Source organism: Narcine bancroftii, chromosome 14, assembly GCF_036971445.1.
Source record: "Narcine bancroftii isolate sNarBan1 chromosome 14, sNarBan1.hap1, whole genome shotgun sequence".
Lineage (NCBI taxonomy): Eukaryota > Metazoa > Chordata > Chondrichthyes > Torpediniformes > Narcinidae > Narcine > Narcine bancroftii.
This window is the reverse complement of record NC_091482.1, coordinates 41,261,081-41,274,880: the sequence shown is the minus strand read 5'-3', so window position 1 is coordinate 41,274,880 and position 13,800 is coordinate 41,261,081. Positions and strand designations below refer to the sequence as shown.

Here is a 13,800-nt window from a genome sequence, read left to right as displayed (position 1 = left end):
CATATAGACGCCCACTCTCATCCTCAAGGGGACACACTCTTGCCAGAAAACAACATATCCCAATCCACTCTCCCTAGATCCTTGCTCATTTCCACAAATTTGCCTTCCTCCAATTTAGAATCCCAACATGAGGACCAGACCTATCCTTTTACATAAATAACTTGAAGCTCATGACATTATGGTCACTGGACCCAAGATGTCACCTACTCATACATCTGTCATCTGATCTGTCTTGTTCCCTAACAGGAGATCAAGTCCTGTATTTTCTCTCATTGGCACCTCTATGCATTGATTGAGAAAACTTTCCTGAACACATCTGACAAATTCCAAATAATCCAGGCCTTTTTACAGTATGGGAGCACCAGTCAATATTTGGAAAGTTAAAATCTCCTACTATCACAATGTTCTGCTTCTTACATCAATCTCCTGTCTCTCCACCGATTGGCTCCTCCAATTCTCTCTGACTATTGGGTGGTCTATAATACGACCCTATCAGTGTGGTCACACCTTTCCCATTCCTCAATTCCATTCATATGGCCTCTGTAGACAAATCCTCCAAGCTGTCCTCACCACACAGCTGAGATATTTTCACTGACTTGCAATGCCATTCCTTCCCCTCTATCATGTCTGGTGCAACGGAACCCTGAGATATTAAGATACCAGTCCTGTTCCTCCTGTAAACCTACATGTCAATCCATGTCCTCGAAGGAGCATCTCCTTTCCCCTTCCCAATCTCCTCTTGAACCCTCTTTCCCCTTCCCTCACTCCGCTTCTTCCTTCCCTTGTCCAATTCAACCTTTCTCTCTCTCTCTTTCACATACCCCTCTCCCTTCTCTCAACATCCCTCTCCTTCCCTCTATTTTTTCTTTATTCCTCTCTCCACCCTCCCTCCCATTCCTGCTCCACTATCCTCTCCCCTTCCTGCCCCTTCTCTTCTCATCCCTATATCCTCGACACCCCCTTCCCCATCCTCTCTTCAATTCCCCATCCCACTCAAATATTTCCTCACTCTCTCCTTTCTCCTCTCCCCATTCCCCTCCCTCTCCTTCCCATCCATCTCCTCTTCCCATCCACCTCTCCTATCTTTCCTCCCTCACCCTATCCCTCTATCCCCTTGAACACTTTTCTCTCTCTTTCCCATTCCTCTATCCTCTCTTCCCTCCTTCTCTCCTCTTCCCCTCCCTCACCTCCTCCATTCTGCTCATCTCATCTCTCTATCCTTTCCCCTTCAACACTCTCTCCCCTTCCACATCCTTTCCCCTCCCTTTCCACATATCAATTCCTTTCTTTAATTGCCCCTCCCTACCCTTTTCTCTCCCCTTCCCCATCCCTCTCTCCCCTGCTCCCCATCCACCATCCTCTCTTTGTCATCTTCCCTCCCTTTACTCCCCTCCCTCTCTCCCTACCTGCGCCACGTTGCTGTCATTCACCGCTTTCCGCGCCTCCTGTGGAGGAACCAGAGGAGTGTGAAGATCACTGACGGGATATTGTTGTGCCTTTCCCGCCCATGCCCTGCCTCAATCGGGAAACTTCCCGGCCACTGCTGTGAACTGGTGATGGGTTGTGTTGATAGCTGGCTCCTCCCCCTGGCTCCGCCCCCATCTACCCATATATAACCCAGGTTTCCCGCCTAAACCCAGAGCCCTAATAAAGACCCTTGCAAGACCCTACCCTTTGTTATAAGCTAATAAAAGCATGTGTTCTCCCTCCAGTTGTGAGAGCTTTTATTTGAGCCACAATTTTATTAGCTTACAACCGTGAGATAGACTGGATAGTTACATGGAGAGGAGAGGACTGGAGGGGTATAGACCGGGTGGTGGTCAGTGGGACTAGGAGGGTGAGGATTTGTTACTGCACGGACCAGTCGGGCAGAACTAGCCTGTTCTATGCTGTAAGTGGTTATATGGTTATATATGGTTATATGGAGGTGCTGCTCAAGCCAAGTGTACTCCTGATCGACCCTTTGTCCCCAGATGTTGCTGAGGTGTTTGTTTACAGGTTGGAATGTTTCCAGGCCTACCTGAATATGACCAGGGATGTGTTCGACACAGATGAACTCAAGAGGTTGGCTCTCGTTTCCAGGATGGGGACTAAGGGGTATGCAGTCATTCAGGAATCTGCAACCAATAATGCTACCATTGAGGCTTTGAAGGCTCGGTGCCTGAAGTCGCAAAATGAGGTCCTAGTGTGGCATTGACTCGCTCTCTGTCAGCAACGGCCTGGAGACACCATCGACAACTAGCTGCTTGACCCATGGACTCTTGCCAAGAAGTGCTGGAATGAAACAGCTACCGATTATGTTCGTGTGGAAGAGCAGATTTGGGACACCCTAGTCACGGGGGTCCACTCAAGATATGTGAGGCAGTGACTGCTCAAATTGAGTAAGAAAGACTTGGCCAGCTATGTTGAACTGGTCAAGTCCCTTGAATAGGCCCAGCTAGAGACCAACAACCTCAAAACCAATGACAATGCTCTTCCCAGCGAACCCTTCCCAGGACCAGTAGTCCCTGCTACCCCTGCTCCAATGGCAGCCACCTTCTGTGCTAGTGAACATTTCCACACTAGGGAGTGCTTCTTCTGCGGTAGAAGCCAGAATCCTCACACACGATGTTTGGCTAAGGACTCAGTCTGCTCCAGCTGTGGTAAGAGGGGACACTGGGCGAGGGACTGCCACGCGAAGGGAACCCCTGGGAAAGCACAACTCCCGGCTCCAACTCCAGCCCCAAGTCATCACGCTCAGCCCTGAACTCACCAGACCCAACCTGCTGCACTACTCGCCAAAGGAGGGTGGCAGTTGGAAAATGGTGCAAAATGTCTCAGCAGCCATCTTGCTGCGATTCGAATTTAGCGCCATCGTAGTCAGAGGAGAAGGAAGGACAGCCATCTGGTCACACCATGAGGTCAACACCATCTTGCCTGCTGGCACATCAGGAAGGAGAGGCTACTCAAGCAAGGAGGACTATGGAGTCTTTTGGGGGGCTAGCATCAATGGTTCTAGACCAAGACAGACCACATCAACTCAGCAACTCGATGGTGACTGTCAAGGTAAATGGACACTCAACTAGATGCTTAATCGACACTGGCTCTTCAGAAAGTTTCATAGACTGTTCGGGAATAGAAACTTAAACTATACCCTTCCAATATTTTTCGTGTCTCATTCACACTCTACTTGTATTTAAGAACATTGTAATGTACATTTGTCTTTTGAAGGGGCGGAATTTTGTAAACTTCATTTGTATGTGCTTAACGATTTATGTGCTCTTGGGTCATCTTAAAAGTGTGACCTTGGAGTATTCTGGTCCCCTCCCTCCCATAACAGCTCGAATGGAGGGCCATTAAAATTGGAGCCCACATGCAGCCTCTCCTCACCTCTCTTCCCAAATCTGCCTCTGGATTGCAAGCCAAAAGCTACGAAGAGCAGGCAATACCGGGCTGCTGATCTGGAGTTCATAAAATCAGAGACTCGACACCTGCTCGAGGAGAAAATCATTGAACCTAGCAGTAGGCTGTGGAGAGCGCCAATGGTTGTCGTAAAAGGGGAAAATAAATCCAGGCTAGTAATTGACTTCAGGCAAACTATTAATTATTTCACACTCCTGGACGCATCCCCCCTTCCTCAAATTTTGGACATGGTGAATGATATTGTGCAGTATCAGATCTATTTGACCATCAACCTGAAGACTGTCTATCACCAGCCGACAATCCATTCCGAGGATCATCCCTAAATGGCCTTTGAGGCAAACAGATGGCTCTATCAATTCTGGAGGGTCCCTTTTGGTATTACTAGTGGGGTATCTATCTTCCAGAGGCAGTATAGGTTGAAGGCTACCTTCCCCTACCTCAATAACATCATCATCTTTGGTCATACCTTGGAGATCATAACACCAACTTTCAGAGTTTTCTCCACGCGGCGAAAGCCCTGAATCTCACATAACTCTCACAAGTGTGCATCCGGGACTAAACAACTGGCTATCCTTGGCTACGTGGTGGAGAATGGTATTATTGGCCCTGACCTCAATAGGATGTGCTCCCTGTTAGAGCTCCCTATTCCAAGGACAATGAAAATTTTGAGGAGATGCCTGGAATTTTTCCTCATATTACGGCCAAAGGTTCCCTCAATCCGCTGATAAAGTTCAGCCCCTTTTAAAAGCCACTACTTTTCCCCTCTCGGCTGAAGCCAAAACAGCTTTTGCCTATGTCCAAAGCAACATTGCGAAAGCTGCCATGCATGCAGTGGACGAAAATATACCTTTCCAAGTGGAAAGTGATGCTTTGGACCCTTAACCAGCCAGGTAGGCTGGAGGCATTTTTCTCCCAGACCCTGCAAGGCCACGAGCTCCGGAATCCCTCTGTGGAGAAAAAGGCTCAAGCCATTGTGGAGGCCATGAGGCACTGGAGACACTACCTGGCTGGTAGGAAATTTACGCTCCTCACTGAGCAGTGCTCGGTCACATTCATATTTAATAATGTCAAGAGGGGCAAAATCAAGAATGACAATTATGACATTGCCTATCAGCCAGGAGCCCTTAATGACCCTCCAGATGCCTTATCCAGAGGAAGCTGTGCCTCTGCACACACCAGCCAACTGCAGTCTCCCGTATGGCTCATTTTGTCAAGGCGCGCAATCTGCCCTACTCCATGGAAGATATCAGGGAAATGACCAGATTTTTCCAGGCCTGTGCGAAGCGCAAGGCACACTTCCACTGCCTTGCAAAGGCGCATCTGATCAAGTCACCCAGGCCCTTCGAACAGCTCAGTATCAATTTTAAGGGACCTCTCTCCTCCGCCAATGGGAATACATTCTTTCTCTCCATTATTGATAAGTACTCCCGCTTCCCATTCGCTATCCCATGTCCAGACACCTCCACCTCCTTGGCTATCAGTGCCATGGATTCTATTTTCACCCTGTTCCATAGTGACTGGGGTTCATCCTTTATGAGTGAAGAGCTACATCAGTACCTGCTGGTGAGGGGCATCGCATCCAGCAGGACTAATAGCTACAACCCCTGGGGGAACGAATAGGTTGAAAAAGAAAATGCAATGGTCAGGAAGGCTGTTAAATTGGCCCTCAAGTCAAGAGGCCTCCCAGACATGCTGGCAGGATGTCCTCCCCATGGTCTCCACTCCATTCAGTTGCTACAATGTACAGCGACCAATGCAACACCTTATTCCTCAATTTTGAATAGAGATTGGCATTGGGAACCACAATTCCAACCTGGCTGACCACACCTGGCCAGGCCCTCTTAAGAAAGCATGTGAGGAGAAGCAAAACCAATGCCCTAGTGGAGAGAGTGAGTCTACTCCATGCCAACCCCTTGTATGCCTACATGGAGTATCCAGATGGCACCATCTCTATCAGGGACCTGGCACCCACTGGAACAGAGAGTCCATTGCCTCAGGTGACCAATGAGTTCCAGAACCCTTTCTCACCACCTCCAATCAGGTCCTCAGGAGATTTGGTTCAGGAAGAAGAATCATCCCCCTTCATCATAGAACCAGAGACCCTACCGCCCACTGTACCTCTCCTGTGAGGAGACAAGGAGACCCAAGGAGCCCAAGGCCCACCGGTGCTGAGACACTCCTCCAGGATTTCCAGACCCCTGGATTGTTTAAAACTAAGATTCATGGTGATGGGTTGTGCTGATAGCTGGCTCCTCCCCAAGCCTCTGCCCCCATCGACCCACATATAACCCAGGTTTCCCGCCTAAACCCTGAGCCTTTCTGAAGACCCTTTGTTATGTTAATAAAAGCGTGTGTTCTCCCTCCAGTCATAAGAGCTTTTATTCGCGCTACAGCCTTGAAACCCTAACCTGGGCCTACATCCAACAGGGCCAAGGCCAAGGCCTTAGGGCCCAGGGTTGGGGGCTGAATTCAAGACCCAGGACATGGAGATGGTTTGTGTCTTGGGGATGGGGCCTAGTTCTGGTCCTAAATCCTAGCATGCGGATTTATGGGCCTTAGGCCAACCTCAGGCCTGGGGAATGGGGTCTGGCAATTGAAGGACTAAACCTAGAGCCAAAATTTAGTATGTGAGACTTTGGCCCTTGGCCATCGAGCCTAGGACCTAATGACTGCTTGGGCCTAGGTGTTGGAAAGGGGACAATAACCTAACACCTGCAATCTTAATCTGCGGGCTGTGGCCTGAGAATTTGGGCCTTGGGACTGTGGACTGCCTAGGCCTTTGGGCTGGAGACTTCCTAGGCCTGTGGCCTGTTCTAGAGCCTGGATACTTAGAGCCTTGGGACCTCACCTTGGGCCAGAACAGAGAGTGAGGACTCTCCTAGGGCCATGATTTGGGTTCTGGGGACTGATGCCTGAGGGTTTAGGCCCAGTAATGCTGAGTATTTGGCCTGGAGTCCTAGACCTAGGTCTTGAAGCCAGCCCAGGCAACTTCACGTGATGGAGGGCTAACAACTTGGACATGGTGAGGCATAGTCTTTGGCCTCAAGCATTACCAAGAGAGTTTGGCCTGGAATTTGACCCTGCCTTCCCCTGTCTTATCTCTTCCCCTCCTCTCTATTGCCCCTCCCTCTCACCTCCTCCCTCTCTCTCTCCTCTTTCTCCCCCTCTCCCCACTCTACCCTTCTTTTTCCCCTCTCCTCCTCACACTCCCCTCCCTTCTCTCAGCACCTCTCTCCACCCTATCTCCTCCCCTCTGCCCTCTCTCTCCCCTCTCACTGCTCTTCCCTCTACCCCTTCTCTCCCCTCACTTCTCCCCCCTTCCACCTCTCCTCTTCCTATCCCCATTTCCATTTCTCCCCTTCCTCTCTCCTCCCACTCCCACTGAGAGGGTGTGGGGTATCAGAGAGTGAATGAAGAAAGAGGCCAAGAGGGGGCATGAGGGATAGATCAAGAGAGAGGAGTGAGAGCGGGGGAGATAGGGGTGAGTTAGAGAGGGTAAACAGGGGACAGAAGGGACAGAAGGAGAATGGTAGGGGGAGAGCTGGAGGAAGAGGGGATGGGAATAGGAAGGGGTGAGAATGGGAGAGGGGGATAAATGTGGGAGAGGAGGGTGAGAGGGGGCGATTGAGTGAGATTTGGGAGAGATGGGAATAAAGAGAGAGGAGGGAAAGATGATAGGGGATAGTGTTGGGGAGAGTGCAGGGGACTAGCTGGCCTGTCTCCCCCTTTCTTATCCCTCCCCCCCTCCAGGCCTGGTGCTCGGCCCTGGGCCCCAGTCCCTGAGGGCTAAGTGTGTTGGCCTTGGGCCTTGGCCTGGACCAATGTCTAAGACCTGGGCCTGTGAGCTAGGGCCTTGGTTTATGCGATAAGGTCCACACTGGGCCCTGGGGTTTATACGGACTATGTGTCTGAACCTTAAGGCCTGAAGCCTGAGGAATGGATGCTGAATCTTAGGACTAAGGCCTAAGAGATATGGCCTAGGCACTGTGAGGCTCTGTCCTTGGACCTGCGGATGATATGGACCATGGGCCTGGATCTGAGGCCTGTAGCCTAAGGTTTGGAGCCTGAGCCTCAGGACTGGCCTGAAAGATGGGACCTGGTGACTGTGAGGCCTGATACTTGGGCATGTGGACTGCTTTTTCGTAGGTCAAGGAGCTGTGGCCTGAAGCCTGAACCTGGGGCTGGATCCTAGGGTTGGGGCATAAGTGTGGTAAATAGCTTTTATTGTCTAGTCAGGCACACCTATTGTACATGTGGCACCTCCCCACAGGCTCCTGTATTGTAGTGATATGATTATATGTACTGGCTTGCCCGCCCTCCGGGTGTCCTCCTACCTTGGCTCCTCCCTTAGTCTTGCCCATGTGACCCCAGGCCATAAAGGCTGAGTCCCCTCTCCTTCCCGCTCATTCCTAGCCTTGGACCCAGGCCAGCAGTCTCTAGTATAATAAAGCCTATCGTTCCCCTCAGTCTTTGTGTCATTATTGGGGCTACTGTATCATTATTGCCCAACAATAAAGATGACTGTTCCACAGACCTCTGCAATTCAGTGCAGGACAAGCAAACGGTGCTTGTGTTCTAAAGTAAATAAAAGCCTATTGGAAAGTTTTTGGACCTAAAGGCTTTTCTCCTTTTCCACCTGGCCATTATCTCTGGGTTATAGCTGGTGGTCCTGTTGGTGGCTATGCCTCTGGCCAAAAAGTACTGTTGCTGCTCCTCACTCATGAACGAAGTCCCCCGGTCACTATGAATGTACCCTAACAGAGTGAAGATACTGTTCAGGGCCTTGATGACTGTAGCTGAGGTCATATCCGGGCAGGAAATTGCAAAGGGGAACCTGGAGAATTCATCCACAACCATCAGGAAGTAGGCATTCCTATTTGTGGTTGGGAGGGGGCCTTTGAAATCGACACTGAGTCGTTCGAAAGGGCGGGTGGCCTTAATGAGGTGTGTCTTTTCTGGCTGGTAGAACTGAGGCTTACACTTGATGCAGATTTAGCAGCGTCTGGTCATGGACCGGACATTCTCTACAGAGTACGGGAGGTTTCGTGTCTTAACAAAATGGTATAACCTCGTGACTCTGGGGTGACACAGATTATTGTGCAGGGTCTGGAGATGGTCGAGATGTACGCTGGTCCACGTCCCTCAGGATAGGGTGTCTGGGGGGGTCATTGAGCTTACACAGCCGGAACAAGATATCATAGTTGTAGGTGGATAATTCAATTCTCCACCTCAGAATCTTGTTGTTCTTGATCTTACCCCATTGTTTGGCACTGAACATGAAGGTCAGTCAACAGGGTAAATCTCTTACCAGCTAGATAGTGCCGCCAGTGGCGCACTGCCTTAACAATAGCTTGAGCCTCCTTCTCGACAGAGGTGTGCCGGAGATCGGGACCGTCCACAGTGTGGGAATAAAATGTTACTGGCCTGCCTGCATGGTTTAATGTGGTGGCCAGTGCAACATCGGAGACATCGCTCTCCACCTGAAAGGGGACGGTTTCATCCATGGCATTCATTGTGGCTTTAGCGATGTCTCCTCAAATTTGGTCAAAAGCAGCCTGGGCCTCCACTGATAATGGGATTAGGGGTGGGCCTTATTGGCATAGCTGGACACCCATTGTGCATAATATGAGAACAGCCCTGGGCACCTCTTAAGCACCTTCAGGGAGTTTGGGACAGGGAGCTCCATGAGGGGTCGGATGCGATCAGGGTCAGGGGCAATGATACCATGTGCCACGATGCATCTAAGAAGGGTCAGGTGCTCCGTGTTGAACATGCACTTGTCCTTGTTGTATGTCAAGTTGAGGGACTTGGCTGTATGCAAGAACTTTGCGAGGTTCGCGATGTGACCCTGTTGATTATGGCCACAGATGGTGACATTGTTGAGGTAGGGGAATGTCACCATCAGCTCGTGCTCCTCCACCATCCGATCCATCACTCTCTAAAATGCAGAAACACTGTTAGTAATCCTCAGGAAGTGGAAATGTATCCCATCCACCTTGAAACCCCTATAGATTCAATCAGCTGGATTAAGCCGACTTAAGGTCAATGGATTAAAAAATTCTGTACAGCGACCTTATTGACCAAGTCAGCTATCTAGGGTAGCAGGTATGCATCCAACTGGGTGAAGCAGTTGATGGTTTGACTATAATCAATTACCATCTGGGGCTTGCCCACACTTCTGACCACGAGGATCTGAGTCCTACCAGGGACTGGTGCTCGGGGCTAGGAGTCACTGAACCTCAGCCCAGATGAACTGCATATCCTCCATACTATAGCACCTATTTTTGGAGGTGATCGGTTCGCAATCTGGGGTGAGGTTCGTGAACAGTGAAGGAGGGGCACCTGTAGAGTGGTGAGGTTGCAGGACGGTGCCGGAGACTGGGTGCTGAGACCGCAGGACGGTGCCAGTGGCTGAGAGCTGGGACAACAAGGCGGTGCTGGGGACTGGTGGTTCAGTATTGGGCCAGATTGGGCTCCCGAACTCCATCGTCACGCTCCAGCGGGGAGGCTTTCCCAAGATGGCGACCTCCATGTTGATCACGCAGTGTTTGATGAGGAAGAAAGCTGAAGTGTAGTCATGGCGGTCAAAAGTGACATCATCGGGGTGGTAAGCGAAGGTGCTGATGTTGCGAGCGATGGCTAACAAGATGGTGCTCCCCTTACCGTGCACACAGTCAGCGCCAGAAGTTCCTCTGGAAAGCAGTTGGGACCTGCAGACTTTCTGGTAATGGCCCCTCTTCCCGCAGCCTGAACACGTAGCCCCCCTCGCGGGGACTGTCTGCAGAAGTTGCATCTCGACGATGCCGTCGGAGTAATTGCATCCGTGGTTGGGTCGGTAATGCCTAACACTGAGTCCCAGGCCGAAGGCGCTTGTGGTGGAACATACAGAGATGGCCTGCTTCTGCCTGCAATTGACACTGCATGGCACTGGGCTGAGTCTAAAGTCCTGATCAAATCAATAACACTTTTGAGTGGGAGCGGGTCCTCATCAAGGAGTCGTTGCCGGATATAATCCGACCTCAGACCTGACATGCAGGGGTCTCGAATCAGTTCTTCCACACGTTGGGTTTGGGATATGGTGGCCGTGGGTTCCCCCAAACAGTCTTTTCCCAGAGTGACCAGGGACTAGATGAACTCTTCAGTTGTCTCACCAGGTCGTTGTTTTCCTTACGCCAGCAGGTAACAGGAGTATACCACGTTCACTTTAGGCTTGTATAGCGCCCGTAGCTCAGCCATCGCCTCGTTATAGGTCACGCTGCCTTGGATGGTCAGGAAGACTTTCTGGCCGACTTGTGCCTGGAGGATCTTTAACTTCTTCTCGTCCGAGTTGACCATCTCAGCAGGATGTCCTGCCTGAACCTCTCCACGCCATCTGGTCATTACTGTGCACTTCTTTACTTTTCCTAGGAGATTGGCAAATGGTTCCTTTATCCCTCCCTGGCTGAAAACCCCAGGGCCGATTCTGCTTTGGAAGCACAACAGGGGCCATAAGACGGACCCACTGGTTGAAGTGGTGCACCTCATACATGCAAACCCTCAATATGCATTTGTGAGGTACCCAGATGACCACGAGAACACTGTGCCAATATGAGACCTGGCAAGGGCTGGAGACCCTGAGATTTCCTTGCTGGCTACTGACCACGCTGTGAACCCGATCGTGCTGCATCAGAGCACGACCCTGGAGTCCGAGCTGCCTGCTTTGCAGCCGGACGTCCAGGCATCTACCCCCCATGCAGGAGTGGAGGACCCCCCCCCAGCACTCTGGGAGTCCACCACTAGCACCCTATCTCAGACAGTCCCCCGTCAGATCGCCGTACGGACACACCGGTTCCACAGCGGTCCAGCAGACAGAGAGGCCACCTGTGCAGCTCAACCTCTAGCCAGTGGGGACGTCTGCCTCTCCAGCCCTTGTAATAAGTGTTAATACTGTGGCTGTTGTTCTTACTGTATTGTTATTATTATAGTTGTTGCCGTTATCAGCCCCGGTTTTGTTGTGGGTTTCCATTCCAGTGGGTTCCATTTTTTAAAAGAGGGGGGTGAATGTAGTGATATGATTATATGTACTGGCTGGCCCGCCCTCCGGGTGTCCTCCTACCTTGGCTCCTCCCTTAGTCCTGCCCATGTGACCCCGGGCCATGAAAGTCGAGGCCCCTCTCCTTCCCGTTCATTCCTAGCCTTGGACCCAGCCAGCAGTCTCTAGTATAATAAAGCCTATCGTTCCTCTCAGTCTTTGTCTGTGTCATTATTGGGGCTACTGATAGCGCCCAACAATAAAGGTGACTGTTCCACAGCCCTCTGCAACTCAGCAGTAGGGATGTGCTTGTTTCTAAAGTGAATAAAAGCCTATTGGTTTTTCTACAATAGTCTTTCAAGTAATTGATGGTGCATCACTAAGCGCCGGGGGACTGAAGACGGGCTTTGAGAATCGCATTTCTGGGGCCTGGATTATACCTGAAGCCTGCCTCAGGCCTGAACTTAGGATTGGATGCTGTCCTTGTAGCTTAGTTCCTGTGAATTTTCTGGGTCTAGTGTGTGGACCTGGGGTCTGAGAGCTGAGGCCTGGTGCCTGAACTGAGGCCTTAGAGATAGAGCCTAATGACTGTGAGCTCTGATATCCTAGCCTGAGAGCAGCCTGGCCTGGGTGTCCTGCTCTGAGCTTGGAATTGAGTCATGAAACCTGCCTGGGGCTAGGGCCTAAAAGATGGTGCCTGGGTAGTCTGTGGCTGGGGCATGTACTAGGGCCTGAAACATTACATGAGGCCAAGCCTGAAACTGGGGTTTTGACCTTCGGCCACAGATGGGTATAGAACCTAAGGCCTTGAGTCCGGGCCTGGGCATGCGAACTGACTGGGCCCAGGGCCTGGACCTGTAGGGTGGGGGGGTGAGGGCTCAGAGCTGGGGTTTGGAGACTGGGGCCTTCTCTTTGGGTTTGTAGACAGGCCTGGGGCCAAAATCCCGAACAGGAGACAGGAGAACTAAAGTCTGAGATTTGAGTTGGGCTGTGCTGTGTTTGGAGAAATAGAATAGGCCCAGCCCACAGAAGGCTGGAGTTGGTCTGTGTCTATCTTCGCTGCCCCTCACCGTGATCTGCTTTTTCAGACTCTCCATTTCCTGCTTCAGTTCTTCAACATCGGCCATGGTGTCCACAGGTCTGGGAATGCGATGTGGGAAAGACCTGGAAAACAGTGAGAGGGTTGAGGGGAGTGAAGGATGTCCACCTGAGTCACAATCGCCCTTCCCTTCCCTCTCCCCATCTCTCTCCCAACTATCACTCCCTCCTTTCTTTCTCTTCCTCTAAACCCCTCTCTTCCCCTCTTTCTCCCCTCTCTTCCCCTTTCTCCTCCTCACTCCCTCTTTCTCCCCATTCTCTCCTCCCTACCCATCACCCCTCTCTTCCCCTCTCTCACCCTCCCTATCCCTCCTCTCCTCCCCTCCATATCACTCTCTCCCTAATGATGGATGGAAAGAGAGACAAAGTGAGAGAGAGGAGGAGGCAAAAGGGAGATATATGGAGAGGGATGGGAAAGGTGGAAATGGGGGTCAGAGAAGGGTAATTAGAGAGAGGGAAGAAGTTGGGAGAGGCGGAGAGGGGGTAGAATGGGGGAGGGAGGAGATAGAAGGAATGGGGAGAGAGGGGAGAGAGCGGGAATAAAGGCGGCAGAGGGAGGAGGAAAGGAGGGGACAGAGGGGGAGGAGAGAGAAGTATCGGATGGGTCAGAGAGAGGGGGGATAGAAAGGGGAGGGGGAAGGAGTGCATAGAGAGAGTGAGAGATAGAGGTGAGAGCGAGGGAGAGAGGGGGTAAGGTGGGGTGAAAGGGAGGGGAGAGAGGAAAGGGTAGTGGGGGAGAGTGATAGAGGGGAATGAGGGAGGGTGAGAGTGGAAGGGAGAGAGGAAATGGGAGAAGAGGGAGGGTGGGGGAGTGAGAGGGTGGAGATAGGGGTAGAGAGAACGAGGAGGAGATGGGGAAAAATTGGGAATAGAGATAGATTAAAGAGAGGGCAGGAGGGAGAAAAAAGAGGGAGCAAGCGGGTGGGAGAGAGGTGGTGAGAGAGAAAGGTGAAAGAGGGGGCAGGAGAGAGTGGGTGGGATAGAGGGGTGAGAGCAAGATGGGATAGGAGTGAGTGGATGGGAGGGAAGGGATGAATGGGGGGTGAGATGGAGAGGGTTCGGAGAGACAGGGTGAGATAGAGTGGGTGAGAGAGACGGGGTGGGAGAGAGAGGTGGTGAGAGAGAGGTGTGAGAGAGGGGGCGGGAGAGAATGGATGGGAGAGAGGGGTGAGAGAGGGTGGGAGAGGAGGTAAGAGAGAGGGAGTGAGATAGAGTGGATAAGAGAGAGCGGGTGAAAGAGAAGGGTTGAGAGAAGGGGTTGAGAGAGGGGGTGGGTGTGGTAGGAGAGA

General features: G+C 51.5%; 1 protein-coding gene across 3 annotated transcripts in view; it reads right to left on the bottom strand.

The window, feature by feature from the left end:
* The window catches only part of LOC138749183 (guanine nucleotide-binding protein G(I)/G(S)/G(T) subunit beta-3-like), a 79,838-nt gene that overhangs the window by 54,672 nt on the left and 11,366 nt on the right, over positions 1 to 13,800 (bottom strand). For all 3 annotated transcript variants that reach the window (XM_069910222.1, XM_069910225.1, XM_069910224.1), the window contains exons 4-5: positions 12,484 to 12,577; positions 1,407 to 1,445 (exon numbers count right to left, since the gene is read on the bottom strand). In XM_069910222.1, coding sequence (XP_069766323.1) covers positions 1,407 to 1,445; positions 12,484 to 12,540 — 96 coding nt within the window. In that variant the 5' untranslated portion in view covers positions 12,541 to 12,577. The remainder of the gene's footprint in view (positions 1 to 1,406; positions 1,446 to 12,483; positions 12,578 to 13,800) is intronic.